Source organism: Nomascus leucogenys, chromosome 2, assembly GCF_006542625.1.
Source record: "Nomascus leucogenys isolate Asia chromosome 2, Asia_NLE_v1, whole genome shotgun sequence".
NCBI lineage: Eukaryota > Metazoa > Chordata > Mammalia > Primates > Hylobatidae > Nomascus > Nomascus leucogenys.
The window spans coordinates 117,782,443-117,797,727 of NC_044382.1; the positions used below are offsets into that span (position 1 = coordinate 117,782,443).

At 35.0% G+C, this 15,285-nt stretch overlaps 1 protein-coding gene across 1 annotated transcript in view; it reads left to right on the top strand.

The window, feature by feature from the left end:
• The window catches only part of MAN2A1 (mannosidase alpha class 2A member 1), a 177,007-nt gene that overhangs the window by 68,596 nt on the left and 93,126 nt on the right, over positions 1-15,285 (top strand). Inside the window, exons 6-8 of the mRNA XM_030817529.1 lie at positions 7,103-7,276; positions 9,909-10,095; positions 14,292-14,469. Of these exons, the coding sequence (XP_030673389.1) occupies positions 7,103-7,276; positions 9,909-10,095; positions 14,292-14,469 (539 nt within the window). The remainder of the gene's footprint in view (positions 1-7,102; positions 7,277-9,908; positions 10,096-14,291; positions 14,470-15,285) is intronic.

The window sequence follows — 15,285 nt, forward strand, 5'->3', positions numbered from 1 at the left end:
GTTGAATTTTGTTGAAGGCCTTTTCCGCATCTATTGAGATAATCATGTGGTTTTTGTTATTGGTGCTGTTTATGTGATGGATTTTGTTGATTCATTTGCGTCTGTCGAACCAGCCTTGTATCCCAGGGATGAAGCCGACTTGATCGCGGTGGATAAGCATTTTGATGTGCTGCTGGATTCGGTTTGCCAGTATTTTATTGAGGATTTTTGCATTGATGTTCATCAGGGATATTGGCCTGAAATTTTCTTTTTTTTGTTGTGTCTCTGCCAGATTTTGGTGTCAGGGTGCTGCTGGCCTCATAAAATGAGTTAGGGAGGAGTCCCTTTTTTCCTGTTATTTGGAATAGTTTCAAAAGGAATGGTACCAGCTCCTCTTTATACCTCTGGTAGAATTCTGCTGTGAATCCGTCTGGTCCTGGGTTTTTTTTGGTTGGTAGGCTATTAATTACTGCCTCAATTTTAGAACTTTTTAGTGGTCTATTCAGGGATTCAACTTCTTCCTGGTTTAGTCTTGGGAGGGTATATGTGTCCAGGAATTTATCCATTTCTTCTAGATTTTCTAGTTTATTTGTGTAGAAGTGTTTATGGTGTTCTCTGATGGTAGTTTGTATTCCCATGGGATCAGTGGTGATATGTCATTTATCATTTTTTATTGTGTCTATTTGATTCTTTTCTCTTTTATTCTTTATTAGTCCTGCTAGCCGTACTAGTAAAGAGTTGTTGCCTTTTTTAAAATTTGTAGATGTTCTTTGTATGTTCTGAATATGAGCACTTTGTCACATATATGCTATATGAATATTTTCTCCCAGTTTGTGGTTATTCGTTTGCTTTTAGTGGTATCTTTTTCATTTCTCTTAGCCATTTAATACCAGTATATAAGAAAATTTTTCATATGCATGTGTATATGTGTGGTCTAAAATTGTATAAATCCTAACTATCTTTTTATTATAAATATTTTATATAATTTCTTATTAGTTATAAATATGTAATAAAATCATAAAATGAAAATTATCTTTTTAAATACTTATAGTATTTAGACTATATGTCTGTTTAATATTTTATTGCATGGATAAAATCTCTTATAGTAATGACGTAGGGTAGTGGTCTTCTTGTTCCAGGTTTTTAATAGAAATTGTTTAGCTGTTCTGTAGTAAGTATCATATTATGTAGTGTTTTTATGGTAGGTGCTATTTATAGTGTTTAGAAAATTATTTTCTTTTTAGTATTTTTCAGTTAACAGTGAATACAGAATATTACTGGTTTTCTTATAGCCATCTATCAATACTGTATGGTTTTTCTCGTGTTTCCGTGGATGTGACAGCAGTTTGTTCAGTTAAAAAGTCATTGACTTCCTGGAATAAATCCCTTTTGGTTTTGGTACTATTGAGTTTAATTTATTTAGTGGTTTTATGATTTTATATCCGTTTTCATAAGTATGATTAGTTTTCTTTTTTAATGTACTACATTTATATGATTTTTTATTGGTTTATGATACTTAATAAAATGAATTAGGTAGTACTGAATTCTTCCTTGTATTCTGTGACAGCTTATGGACATTTGAAATAATTTATTGCTCAGATCGTAGGCTTAGAGGGGTCTTTTATTGGAGGCAGATTTTTTGATAATGTTAAAAATTTCTCCAAAGTTATTAATATCCAATTTACATCTAAAATGTAAATTGTATTATTTTTGTTAGAAACTCAGCCTTCTCATCAACATTTTAATTACTTGGAGTATAAAGTAAGAATTATATATAGTATTCTTTGTTTTAAACAGTGTTTTATTAAATACTATGCAGTCAATGTGGGAAAATAGGAAAAAATTATATACTAGCAGAAAGTAAGGAGAAATCCTTCTGTGCCATTTAGAGATAACCTGTTTTGTGATATATAACATTATAGCATTCTGGACTTTTTCATATGTATATTTAAACACAGTATAAGTTTTTTTCCACAAGGATAGGATAGTATTTTAAAACAAATTTGTTAGAGATAGTAAAGTGTTTAAAGTTATCTTCTCTACAACTTTTGTATCTATCTTCTTTATAGTTTTCTGTAGGGCATTTTTATTTGACTGTTAGTCTGTGTTATTTATTTTTTAAAGAGCAGGTTAAAATTTTTTAAGCTAAAAGGTATTTTGTGTTTCTTCATACTACCTTATCTTTATTTTCTTCTTTCTTTGTTCCTTTTGTCTGTTTTTTGTTTCTTTTTCTCTCAAGGAGTTGGCAAGGGGTGCATGTGCACACATACATACACTTTGGCTCATTTGTTCTTTTTCTACGTGAAGGTGAGTGGCTGCGAGGCCTCTTGTGAGAGAGCATACCCATCCATCTCACTCATCCTGTGGAGTCAGCATAGGCAAACTGCCGAAATGGAGTAGGAGCTCATTTCTGCAGTCCAGGCAGAGGACAAAGGCAATGTGGCAGGGTCAGTCTGAGAGTGTATGTTCCTCCTACCTCAAGGTGCCCTGGAGAAGATCAGTGCTGGCCTTTGATGTGCTCAGGGGATGTACTTACGACTCTTAGCATGTGATATGAGGTATTTCACCACTTCACTCTTTCCTGCATCCTAAATAGTGGACACATTTAACAACACAACATCATAAAACTGTTCAGTTTTAGAGGTCAAAAAGCACAATGTGAACAAATTCAGCTTAAAGACTGAGTTGGCTTTATTGAGTAATTCATGAACAGGGCAACATCCCATCTAAAAAATAATATTCTGATGAGCAAAGCAGAGAAGATTGGCTTTATAGGCAGCAAAAGGCTGCAAAAGTAGAAATAGGGAACAAAAAGTAGGTTGGTTATTTCAAAGTTACTTCCCTTCCAGGGTTGAAACAGAGGAGACTTCCTTATCGTGCTGGCTCAAGTAGACCAGTCCCCTTCTGATTGTGGATCAGATTGCTTCGAATCTCCTGGTTTTTATTGTTATTTTTTAAACTGGTACATATTCAAGTTCAGTTTGATTATGTGGCACCTAGCACAAGTGACTGTATTCTGATTTGATGTGGTCTTTTGGGTTGTACTGCAGCAGCTCAGCCTAATAACAGTGGCCTCCCATAAATTGTATTTAACATAGACCTCTGTGAATTTAATTAGTAGGCTTTTGAGCATCAAAGTGAGCCTCACTACATGTTCCATAAAGCTGAGAAAAGCCAGGTTTGGGGAGATTTTCCCTTGGCCCAGTTACTTTCTTTTTAAAGATAATGAAATACCTGAGGATATGACATTCCTTTGTATTGTAGCTTTGGCTGCATCTTATGAATTAGTGTCCCTGGTTTTGTTCTCTAAAGAATTTAGGACATGTTATTTTGGAGACTTTTTACATTTGATTATGGGATGCATTTTTCGTTGTTTAATCTTTGGCTATTAATGTCTGCTTTTAGCTTTATTATGAAAATTGACCATTATAACTTTTTTTTTTTTTTTTGAGACAGAGTCTCACTCCATCACCCAGGCTGGAGCACAGTGACGCCATCTCAGCTTACTGCAACCTCCGCCTCCTGGGTTCAAGTGACCCTCTTTGCCTCAGCTTCCCTAGTAGCTAGGATTACAGGTGCTTGTCACCGCACCTGGCTAATTTTATATTTTTAGTAGAGATAGGGTTTTACCATGTTGGTCAGGCTGGTCTCGAACTCCTGACCTCAGGTGATCCACCCACCTCTGCCTCCCAAAGTGCCGGGATTACAGGCATGAGCCACCGTGTCTGGCCTATTATAACTTTTTTGAGCTTTTAAAGTTGTCTTTTGACTACCATATCCATATTACAAATATATTTCCTGATTCCTCTTAAACTGTAGTATTAAATATACTTAGAATAATCCAGTTTTATTAGGTACTATTCGTATTACTCATGTTCTAATATTTAAACGTATTAGGTTTGCCAAAAATTAACTGATGTTAATTCTTCTTAATGATTATTTTCCATACTTTTTTCTTGTATTTTGAACAGTTTTTACTTTTATGTATTTTGATAATCTTATTCTTGAATGAAGGCATGAAATCTTTTTGATGAGTTTTCCAGTTTTATTAGCAAATGTGCCCTCTTTATAAAATTTTGGATTTTTCTTATATTATACTTTTTCCTAAGTTTGCCCCTTACCCTCCTTTTAAAAAGTATTGCCAAGAAAAACTCTAGCAGGAACTGGGTTCCTTTTTAAGTCTATCCCTAGTTCTCCACTCCTTTCCTATCAAAGTTTTTAAAAATATAGTTTACACCCTCTCTTTTCTACATTATTCAGTGTCAGGGACTCTTTATTCCATTGCAGCTAGGTTGCCACCCCTCTGGATCCAATGGTTTTGATGTGGAAAAGATTACCAGTGATGTTATAATTGTTAAATTGAATGGACACTGTAAACTCTTTGACATCACTACAGTGTTTGATATTGATTTTTGTCTTTTTTTGTAAGCTTATTCTGTCCTCGTTATTTGGACAATACATACTCCTTTTTTAATTTTATGACTTAATTTTGATATAATTTCTAACTTATAAGTGGCATCATAGTACTTGGGAAGGACTCCTGTATATCTTGTACATTGATTCATATGTATATTTTTCTGAATCATTTGAGAGTAAGTTGGAGGTACCCTGTACCCTTATCTCTAAATACTTCATTGCATGTTTCATAAGAAATAAGGGCACTTTTATATGTAAATAGAATAAAGTTATCAAATCAGGAATGTTAACAGTGATACAGTAGGACAGTCTAGTCCACAGGCTGTATTCAGATTTTGTCAATTATTTCAATAATGTCTTTTATAAAAGCTGCTTTTCCCCCCACCCAGTCAAGAATGGCATCCATGGTCATACATTGCATTTAGTTGTCATGTCTCTTTAGTTTCCTTTTATTTGAAACTCTTCCTTAGTCTTTCTTTGGGGGTTTCTTGATCTTTATATTTTTGAAGAGTAGATCCACTTTTGTAGAAGTCTCTCTATTTGACTTTGTCAGTTTCCTCATGATGGGATTCAAGTTATTTGTGTATTCTTCCTATCTATGTGTTTGTCTGTCTAGTTAAAATATCACTGCAGTAATGTGATGTCCCGTTGTCATATCAGGAGGCATGTGATGTCTCTGTCCCAGTACTGGTAATACTAGGAACAACTAGTTAAGGTTTGTCTGCTAAGTGTTAAATTTTTGCCCTTTCTAATTAATATGTGGGAGGTACATTGGGAATAAATATTCTATTCCTCAGCCAACTCTCATGTTTTTGTTTTAGTGTCTAATGATGATTTTCTAATTCCTTCTATAATTGCTAGTTGGTATTCTACTAAAGAGAAGAGCTTTCCATCTTATTTTCTGTTTATTTATTTATATCAGTATGGGCTCATGGTTAATATTCAATGGGTTATAATGCATTATTTATTTTCACACCTCAGGTGTCCCAGATTTGGCCATTAGAAGCCTCTTTGGTCTCTTCCTGAGTTATTTTAATATGCCCCCATGATACCTTGACAGTCTCTTTACTTTATGACACAAGAATATATTCCAGGCTTATCATGTACTTTCCTGGCTTCAGCCTTGGAATAAGCTATTTCTTTCAGGTTTTTTTTTCTTTGTAAAATGATTGGTATGTAGAGGCCAAGACCTGAGAGCTAAGGTGTGATCATTGGTACTGAGGTTTTATTGCATCTAGGTCCTTCAAGTGCACTGAGTTGGAAAATTTGTGTATTTTTTGATGCCTATATCTATATTTTTATATTTCTTCATGAAAAACCATGAGTTAGTACCAATATCTCCTGTTGTAATGCAATATCGTAGGGTACATTCCAGTCTTCCACATTTGTAGTTACTTATCTTACCATGAAGATCCTGGCTCCCTTGTTCTCATTTGTTCAATCTTAGAATACATGAAAGCTACCTTCAGAATTGTTAAATCCATGCTACCACAGAAACCAAAGTTACTAAATAGAGTTCAATATTTCTTTTTAATTTTTGGATGTAAATTACATATGTGAAATGCACAAATCTTATATGGTCAGTTCTTTTAGTTTTGACATATGCTCTTTTTGAGTTTTGACTATATACTCTTGGTCCCCTGTAGATCCTGACTTTTCCTTATTGTCCTTTACTGGCTCCCCATCTCTGTGTTCTTCCTTAGTATTGTTTACAAAGTTCTAGTTCTCTTTGTTGTCTTGTGTGTTACTTTGTGTTATACTTATTTGAATGGCAGCCTCTGCAAACTGGAGTCAAGATCTAGTTTAACTTGTTTTTGTAACCGTGGGGTCTTTCATCATCTTAGGTAAGGTGCTTAAAAGGTGTTTGAATGAAAAAAAATACACACAGCAATATTAGTTATGTCATTTTATAAGTTGTACGTAGACACTTTATTTGAGAATCCCAAATAATTAAAACATCAGATTTTTATAATGCTAGATGAACAATCTTATTCTAACCTGTACATTTATTATCTTTTTTATTTATTTTTTACATTTTATCCTCTGTGAAATTGAGATATATCTTTAGTCAGTAGTTCGCATTATTGGTGTGAGCCAGCTATGAGAAATCACTGGCCCCTTTCTAGGTAGAGTGAAAGCACCAGCATCATAATGTCTTAAGATTTAATGAAATATGGTATAGTTATTTTGGCCTGTTCTGCCACTGTATCGTAAGATGATTTGGGGCTTTTGTAAGGTGTAAAAGACAGACTGAAAAATCCTTAATGTTGGGGTTGGGAAATGTAAGTTGAAATAGTTACGTTACTTTTCTTTATCATGTAATAGTTCCAGGGTTATCCACCCCCACAGATCACAGGACTGTGAGATCCTTCCAGGAAGGGCCCTGGTCCTGTTTATTCTTTACCTCTAGTTAATGGCAGTGGCTTTATAATAGGTAAAAGATGTTAATGGCTAAAAGATGGCAGTATTTATTTCAACTCTAACTGATTAATTGCAGTGAGCATCCTCTGCCTATGTGGATAGGCAGTGGCACAATCCTCCCTTCATGATATCTTGCTGGGAATACTTGGCAGAGGATAATGCTGGGTAGGTCCTTGGTCTGATATCTCTAGGAGACTATACAATGACGATGAGTCTGAATGTGTTGTGACTTCTTTTTATTTCATGTATCAATTAAAAAAATAACAGTTATCAACTTTATCCACAGGAGTGAAACCTCGGTCCGGCTGGGCTATTGATCCCTTTGGACACTCACCAACAATGGCTTATCTTCTAAACCGTGCTGGACTTTCTCACATGCTTATCCAGAGAGTTCATTATGCAGTTAAAAAACACTTTGCACTGCATAAAACATTGGAGTTTTTTTGGAGACAGAATTGGGGTATGTAGGGTTTGATGAAAGTTGATCCCAATTGGCCTAGATACTATTTCACAGGGGTTATGAACTCATACCACTGTGAGTTTTGTTCACTGTCAGTCTTGAAAAATCAGATGACCCAAAGATACTCTCGTAATTATTTTTCGCATGTACCTATGTCAAGATTCTTTTAAGTAATAATGCAGATATTTATAGAGCATAGGAGAATCTTTTTATGACTAAAGGAAGTAGATAAATATAAGGAGTTAGTATTTTGCCAATAATGCTTTCACTTGCTTCTGTTTTAGAAAGCGCGTTTTATCACAAATTTGAACATGCATTAGAACTGATATCCAGTCATATATCTTATATTCAGCCAGTGTTCCTTCCTTCTGTCTCTCGTCTCTACATCTTGTAAGAATTGCTTTTTAAAGCCTTAATCTTGTCCTCCTAAAACAGCCCTAATATCAAAATACCACCTGTCTTCACAGTGTGTTCTGTGGCCACGCAGGCATTCTAAGGATATACTTCTGCGACTCTTTATTAGGAGAGAGGAGAAAAGATCTAGGCCTCTTGGGAGGCCTTTGCCTTTCTCAACCCCTATTTAATTCAGACCACCTTATTTTCTGTTTATTTATTGAGCCTTTATTATGGGCCATATATTATGTTACCTCTGCTTTATATTCATTCTCATTTAATCTTTTTAATATTATTCTTTTTTTATGGTGAAGAAATGGAGGCTTAGATATGAGAAGCCATTTGCCAAAAGTCATATAGATCATACATAGAGAGCAGAGATTTGAATGTAGTTCTGTGTAGTTCCTGAAGCCCAGGCTCCTAACCTCTGTCATTGTGTTCTCAGTAAACTTTCATCTGAAAGAAATATTTTGTTTATAAAACAGTGTTTGAGAAATTACTGCATTACATTATACTTGTTTTCTTGTGTAATCTAGACCCCTTAAATGTTTCAGAAAAATCATTTGTAAATCTAGACAGTAACTTTCTTATATGTACTCCTGTTTTTTTCAGTAAGGAAAGCATTAGCTATACAGTTTCTTAATTCTAGAAAATTAAACCTGTAGGGGGAACAAGAACTTGTAGGGGATTGCATTCCGTATAGTTTGATCAAATGCTAAGGAGCATATTAATTTGAAAAACAAAGAATTTGAAGAAGTCCTACTTAAACAATTGCCCATAAATATCAGTTAGTAAGAAATTATTGAGTACTTTTATGTATTTAAATATTGTGCTAGGAAGAAATATTGAAAACATCCTTGCTTATAGGGAAATTCCAGTCTAATTTGATAAAATACAGATACAGCCAAATGTAGCAGATAAAATTAAGTATGCAAATTAGCTGCAAAAGAGTAGAGCATAAGGAGAATTAGTGGGGCATGGAGTATGTCCTTATCCATAGGAGAGAAGAGTTTTAGGACTTGTGACAACTATATGCTCATAGCAAGCATTGGTGACCAGCATCTGCAGTGTCACAGTTGTGAATATGATTCAGTGAAACAGCTGATAGCACTGAAATACATAGATTTTAATAGTTTTAAATTTGGAAAATAACAGTTAACTAAATCGATAAAACTGGAATATTTTAGGACTTACCTGATAAATTTGAACATGTTGCTTTTTAAAAAATGTTTTCGAATTAAGTTGAGCTTGTTCATGTGTTTGAGTTCTTAATGAAGCAGTTATTTTCACTTATTAAAAATGTAAATATTTTTGTCTTTCTGTTACATAAGCAGTACATACTCATTGCTGAAAATTGGAAATCCATACATAAAGGGTGGGGGGTTATTTAAAAGCTCAGGATCATATTCACAAAGATAGCTTTTAACTACTAGTTAGGTCCTCCAGTCTCACTAGTTGGTAGGCTTCTCACCTCTCCAGGCCAGTGGTGTCAACATGTGATAACATTGTAGTTTTAATTAAAAGTAATTCTGCATCAGGAATCAGTGTTTATTTTTCATATCTTGTTTTGTTTTTATTTTTGTTTTGCTTTTTGAAAATTACTTTTTCTTTTCCTGTGCTTCTTTGTTGGTGAAAAGTCCCATTGACTGAATCATTCTTGGTAAACATGGGGTGAGACTGTCGATTCTCCTGGGTTGCACATCCTCTCCTCACCGTAAGAGGAAATTTTCTCCAAGATTGAATTTCTCCAGTGTTTTTATAAGTCTATGCTCCACACTTCCTTTGTTCTTCCATCCCTTTTTTACTCCGTTCTTCTCACCCAGCCTCTGCAGCTGATATCATGGTATCTCTCAGTGAATCCTGTTACCTGAATTGGGAACAGTTATGGCAGGAACTGGCAGCCAGGGATGGACATAGTTTTGGATGAGCCAGCTGTAACTTTTACTACTGCTCAGTTTGTATCCCTCCTGGTCAGCTGGTGCTGGTTCATGCTGGGGCTTCCCTGTCTCTGCTATGCTTTAGATAGAAGAGGTAGATAGAGACTGAGATGTGTGAGTATCTTCCTTCAGACAGTTGGTCATTAAATACCGCTGGGGTATGTGTACTGGAAGTTAAGGGGGCTGCTGATTTAGGATAGCGCTAAATCAGCATTACTTTGTGAAAAGTAATGACATTTTAAATATTTTTTGGGAAAACAGATTTTATAAATGCAGGTTTGTGTGTTGGCTCTTTATTTTAGATCTGGGATCTGTCACAGATATTTTATGCCACATGATGCCCTTCTACAGCTATGACATCCCTCACACTTGTGGACCTGATCCTAAAATATGCTGCCAGTTTGATTTTAAACGGCTTCCTGGAGGCAGATTTGGTTGTCCCTGGGGAGTCCCTCCAGAAACGATACATCCTGGAAATGTCCAAAGCAGGTATGAAAATGCATATTTCTTAAGACAACATCTTGAATAAAGTAGCCACTCAGCTGCTAGTTGCTGAAGGCTTGAACAAATGGGCTTTAGTAGCCAACATTATCCTTGTTTGAAGTATTCATTCAAACCAGATCTAAAGCAACTTAAAAATGCCAGAGCCTTGACTATGCCGGTTATGTGTTACAATTTAATGGAAAGTGAACAATACTAGATCAATATACAGTGGATAACCTATAATACACTATTATTACCATCTCCTTTGCCCTCATTATAAAAGCCTTCTACTGTGTTTGATTGATTTCATATACTTTTGTTGAATAAAACTTCTGGTCCCTATTGTACAAATTGGTAAGAAAAGCAATTCAACTGCAAAAACACATTTATTGAAATGGAACACATAAAGAATGTAATTATCTGTTCCCTTAATAACAATTTCAATAATAGTGAATGCTTCCCAGCTCTGGTGTATACACATCTTTGCATCATTCTGATGTTTTTGACTTACAGTAAACTTTAATTAGGAATATTTATACTTAAATACATTTAAATAAAAATCAAAGGTATGAATCATTTCTTTAGAAGAAAATTGTGCTAATGATGGAAGCATCTCATTAAACCAACTTACATGTAGTTTCTAATATTGGTACTTTTAAAGTTTAATTTCTTCACTTAAAAATTAGTAGTATATTAAAATAAAACATTGTGGTGTAATATAAAAACACTAAACTGCTAGGAAAATAATATAGCCCATTAAATAAATAAATTTTTGCACTTTTACATCAGTTTAATTTAAAAAGAGAAGTCACTTAAAAAAATGTGTGTGAGGAAGAAGGTGAAATGAGATCTTTTTACCTTCAATGAGTCCTTAGAATCACAAAGAAGATTTTCTTTGTGAGCCTCTCACTGTGGCAGACATGAAGATGTTTTAGCATGGCAGCCTTCTTAAAGTCATGGAGCCCTTCTATCAAAATCTGACTTTAATAGTTGGTTAGAAAAACTGCCCAAGGTTAGGGATTGACTTGATTTCATTTTCTTGGTTCCTACAGCCATGAGAACCACTGAGGAATTCTGAACAACCTGCTTTCTAGCTAGGGTTGGGCTAAGTAGGCATAAGAGAATAAGCCAGTGTATTGTATGGCGGAAGGTGTAATGAAAAGGAAGGGTTGAGTGTGGGGGTACCCTGGCCTGTGTAGGTGGGCAAATAGCTGTTTATATTTACAGGTATTTACACTACTCTCTGCTCAGGTGACCAGGGATGGGGAAGTTCTTAAAAGTGATGTTTCATGTGGGGAGTCCCAGTGCATTCATAGTATTGTGAGCCCTTTGTTCTTTTTTTGGGGGGTGCTGCTGAGACTGCCTGAGGCACATTATTGAGGAAAAAAAGGCTTTTTTATAATCCTTTTGCTGTGTCATCTAACCTTTCAACAATTGCCCCTCAGGATGATACTTTGTGCTCAGTTAGTTCCAGGGGTTTTGAAAGTGATTTCCAGGCACCTGGGGGCATACTGTTGAATGAGTCTATATAATACTTAGAGATTTTTTCTTTTTAAACTTCTTGGCCGGGCGCAGTGGCCCATGCCTGTAATCCTAGCACTTTGGGAGGCCGAGGCGGGCGGATTTTCTGAGCTCAGGAGTTCGAGACCAGCCTGGGCAACATGGTAAAACCCCGTCTCTACTAAAATACAAAAAAATTAGCTGGGCATGGCGGCGTGTGCCTGTAATCCCAGCTACTCGGGAGGCTGAGGCAAGAGAACTAACAGAACCTAGGAGGTGGAGCCTGCAGTGAGCTGAGATCTCCCCAGTGCACTCCAGCCTGGGTGACAGAGTGAGACTTTGTCTCTAAAATAAACAAACAAACTTCTTACAAGTCTTGAAATATTAACTCTACTGGTTACCTCAGATCCATATATCACCTTCTTTTTGACCTGATGATGAATTGAGATCAAACACAGGCATCCCAGCTCATTGGCCCCTTTCAAGCTCCCCACTTTTTTTGAGACAGGTTCTCTTTCTGTCACCCAGGCTGAAGTACAATGACACAATAGCTCACTGCAGCCTCCATCACCTGGGCTCATGCAGTTCTCCCACCTCAGCCTCCTGAGTAGCTGGGACCACAGGTACATGCCACCATGCTCGACTAATTGTTTTAAAAAATTTTGTAGTGACAAGGTCTCCCTGTGTTGCCCAGGATGGTCTTGAACTCCTGGGGTCAAATGATCCTCCTGCCTCGCCCTCCCAAAGTGCTGGGATTACAGGTATGAGCCACCATGCCTAGCCCTGTTCAATTTGTTAATGTCCCAAAGAAAATGAAATTTAACCATAATGTACAGATGGCATCTTTGGGTATGTCCAGCTCAGCAGGTTCTTCTACTTTGCAAGTAAATAGCATTCTTTGTCAAGTTCATTTTTGGTCAAGTAGTATATATTTTAAGTTGGCTTTTTCTATTGATTGTCACGTGATTTGATGTTTCGGGGATTTTCTTTTTCTTAGTTACAGTTAAGTTGACATTTCTTACCTGGTAAAATAAATCAGGAGCAAATTGCATCTGTATGTTTTCAAATGTGATGTTGGGTCAATTGATTTGTTATTGGTTCACCATATATTTAGTGAGTGTCTTCTTCCTGCCAGGCATTACTGGCTGGTTACTTGGCTTTCCCAGTGTTGACACTTTCTGGACAGGCTTGAGACTTAGGATAGATGTGAAGTGTGAAAGGCATGCCATTAACGTTTGTGATTTCTTTTCTCCATATGTGCTTTACATATATATATACAAGATACTGTATATCTAATAGTAAACCCTTTTTTATGCTGGCTGCCTAGGAAATCTAGTTGGAGCTCAATTATATCTTGTATCTATGATTTATATATTTGATTATTTTTACTCATTTTTTTTGGTAGCCTTCTTTCTATGTGGTTAATCTCATTCTTCATTTTTATTGTAAGTAACCTAAAAGTGTTTTGGCAAATGTGGAATATTAGTAAATTACTAGTAAAGATAAAATAATGTGCTAATGTCAGAAAACTAAGCATTATATGTTACATAAGGACGCTGTGGTTATATTTTACTCACCAAGATGTTATGTTACTGCTAAAATTTTATATTTGCAAAGCAATTTCAGTGATTATAAATGTAAAAAGGACCATATGAGATTTAAATTTAGTTAAATGTTTATAATTTTTATAAAATACTTCATTCCATCATTGGTGTTCTTTGAGATACTTTCATAAGTTTTTATATTGTGAATTAGAATTTACTTTTGGATGATCCTTGAAGTGAAAATTATAAAAATACTTGTTTCATCACTGATTTCTTAAGCCTTGTCTTTGTAAGTATTGTGAACTGTTCTGGGTTCATCCACTTGTATAATTTCATTTTCACAAGCCCTTTCTCTTAGTTTGTATTCTCAGACTTTCTTAAATGATGCCCTAATTCTGTGATTTCCAAAGGACATTCTGCAGAATACTATAATAGGATATGAAATATAAAAGCTATTCCATCAAGCTATTGGTTAGAGTCCAGAGAAGTAGAAACCAAAATAGCTAATTCAACTCCTAATCCTTATCTGATGGTCAGTATTGAAAAGGACACTGTGACAAATACTCAGATTATTGGTGGCAGGTGACAAGTATGTTGATTTTTTTTTTCTTTAGAAGAGGAAATATGACTCTATAAAATGTTGTAGATTAACATTTATTCCCTTTTGGTTTTGTTCAGAGTACACTTTTTTCTATGTTTAATCAGATAATTTTAGATTAGAGAAAGGAATATTAAGACAAAGCAAACTTCAAAGTCTGTATGTGTGGGAAGTCCTTATTGTCGTACTAGATAAATTATTTTAACACCTGGGCTATCTGGTATTCAATCTCTGTGGCTGGGCTTTAGGAAGTCATTGGTACCCCACTTATTATATGCTAAGTTGGTATATGACCATATTTCTCCAAAGATAATCCATTGGAAACCTATGAGTTTTTCCTACTGATAAGAATTTATGAATATATTTAAAGGATAATGAAAATTAGTATGATAGTTTAAAAAAAATCTGTCTTTAAATTATACTAACCTTCAGATAGATAAAGTATACAATAATTTCTTTTAATATAATGTACTTTTGAATTTGGTTATTTCCTTTTTAATCAGTTGTCACATTCCCTTTTTCTTAGTCAAATTCATATTTTCTGTTTTTGTTTTTTGTAGGGCTCGGATGCTACTAGATCAGTACCGAAAGAAGTCAAAGCTTTTTCGTACCAAAGTTCTCCTGGCTCCACTAGGAGATGATTTCCGCTACTGTGAATACACAGAATGGGATTTACAGTTTAAGAATTATCAGCAGCTTTTTGATTATATGAATTCTCAGTCCAAGTTTAAAGTTAAGGTAAGGAGAAAATATTTATGATTCCATATTTGAAGTTGAGCCTTTATTATTAAATGAGACTATAAACAGAAATCCTTAGCTTCTTTGTCCTACGTCACAGTGCTGCTTAGAGTATATAATTCTTGTGTAAAAGTATAATCCATTAGGGAGAAAATTATTATATGCTATAGTTCCATATCTAAAGTTGTCCTGTTCCTAACACTCCTTGAGGATTAAAGAGCAATTTACTTTTATGTGATTGAAAATATGTACCTATTAAGTTGTGATATTTAGTCTTCAGGGACATCCTGTTTTTGTTGGGCTTGTTTTTTTTTTTTTTTTTTTTTTTTTTTACCAACATTGAAAGTCTGTTACTTCTCTCTGACAGCCGCATCCTTGTGATTTAGTAGCATGACTGGCAGATGCAGATGAACATGTCATGAATTTTGCAAACAAATGTCCTATGTCCAGAGAATACACTAACATTTTTTTTTAAGTGAGAAGACTTCTAAAATTAATCGTTTGCCTATGGTTCTTACTCTTTTGTTTTCTTATGGAAAATTTAAAATGTACTGTAAAGTTCTGAAAATAGCAAAAATTGTTCCCTTTCTCCCCATATCCATGGCTCAGCTGCAGCATTCTTCAACTCAAGACCACTCTTGTTTCAGCCATGCCCCACTGCTGTCTCACTCCTCCCCACAAGATTATATTGAAGCCAATCTCAGGTTTCGTATTGTTTCACCTGTAAATATTTCAGTATGTATCTCTAAATTATAAAGGTTCTGTTTAAAAATATAACGATAATACCATTATCACACCTAAAAAACTAATAATAAT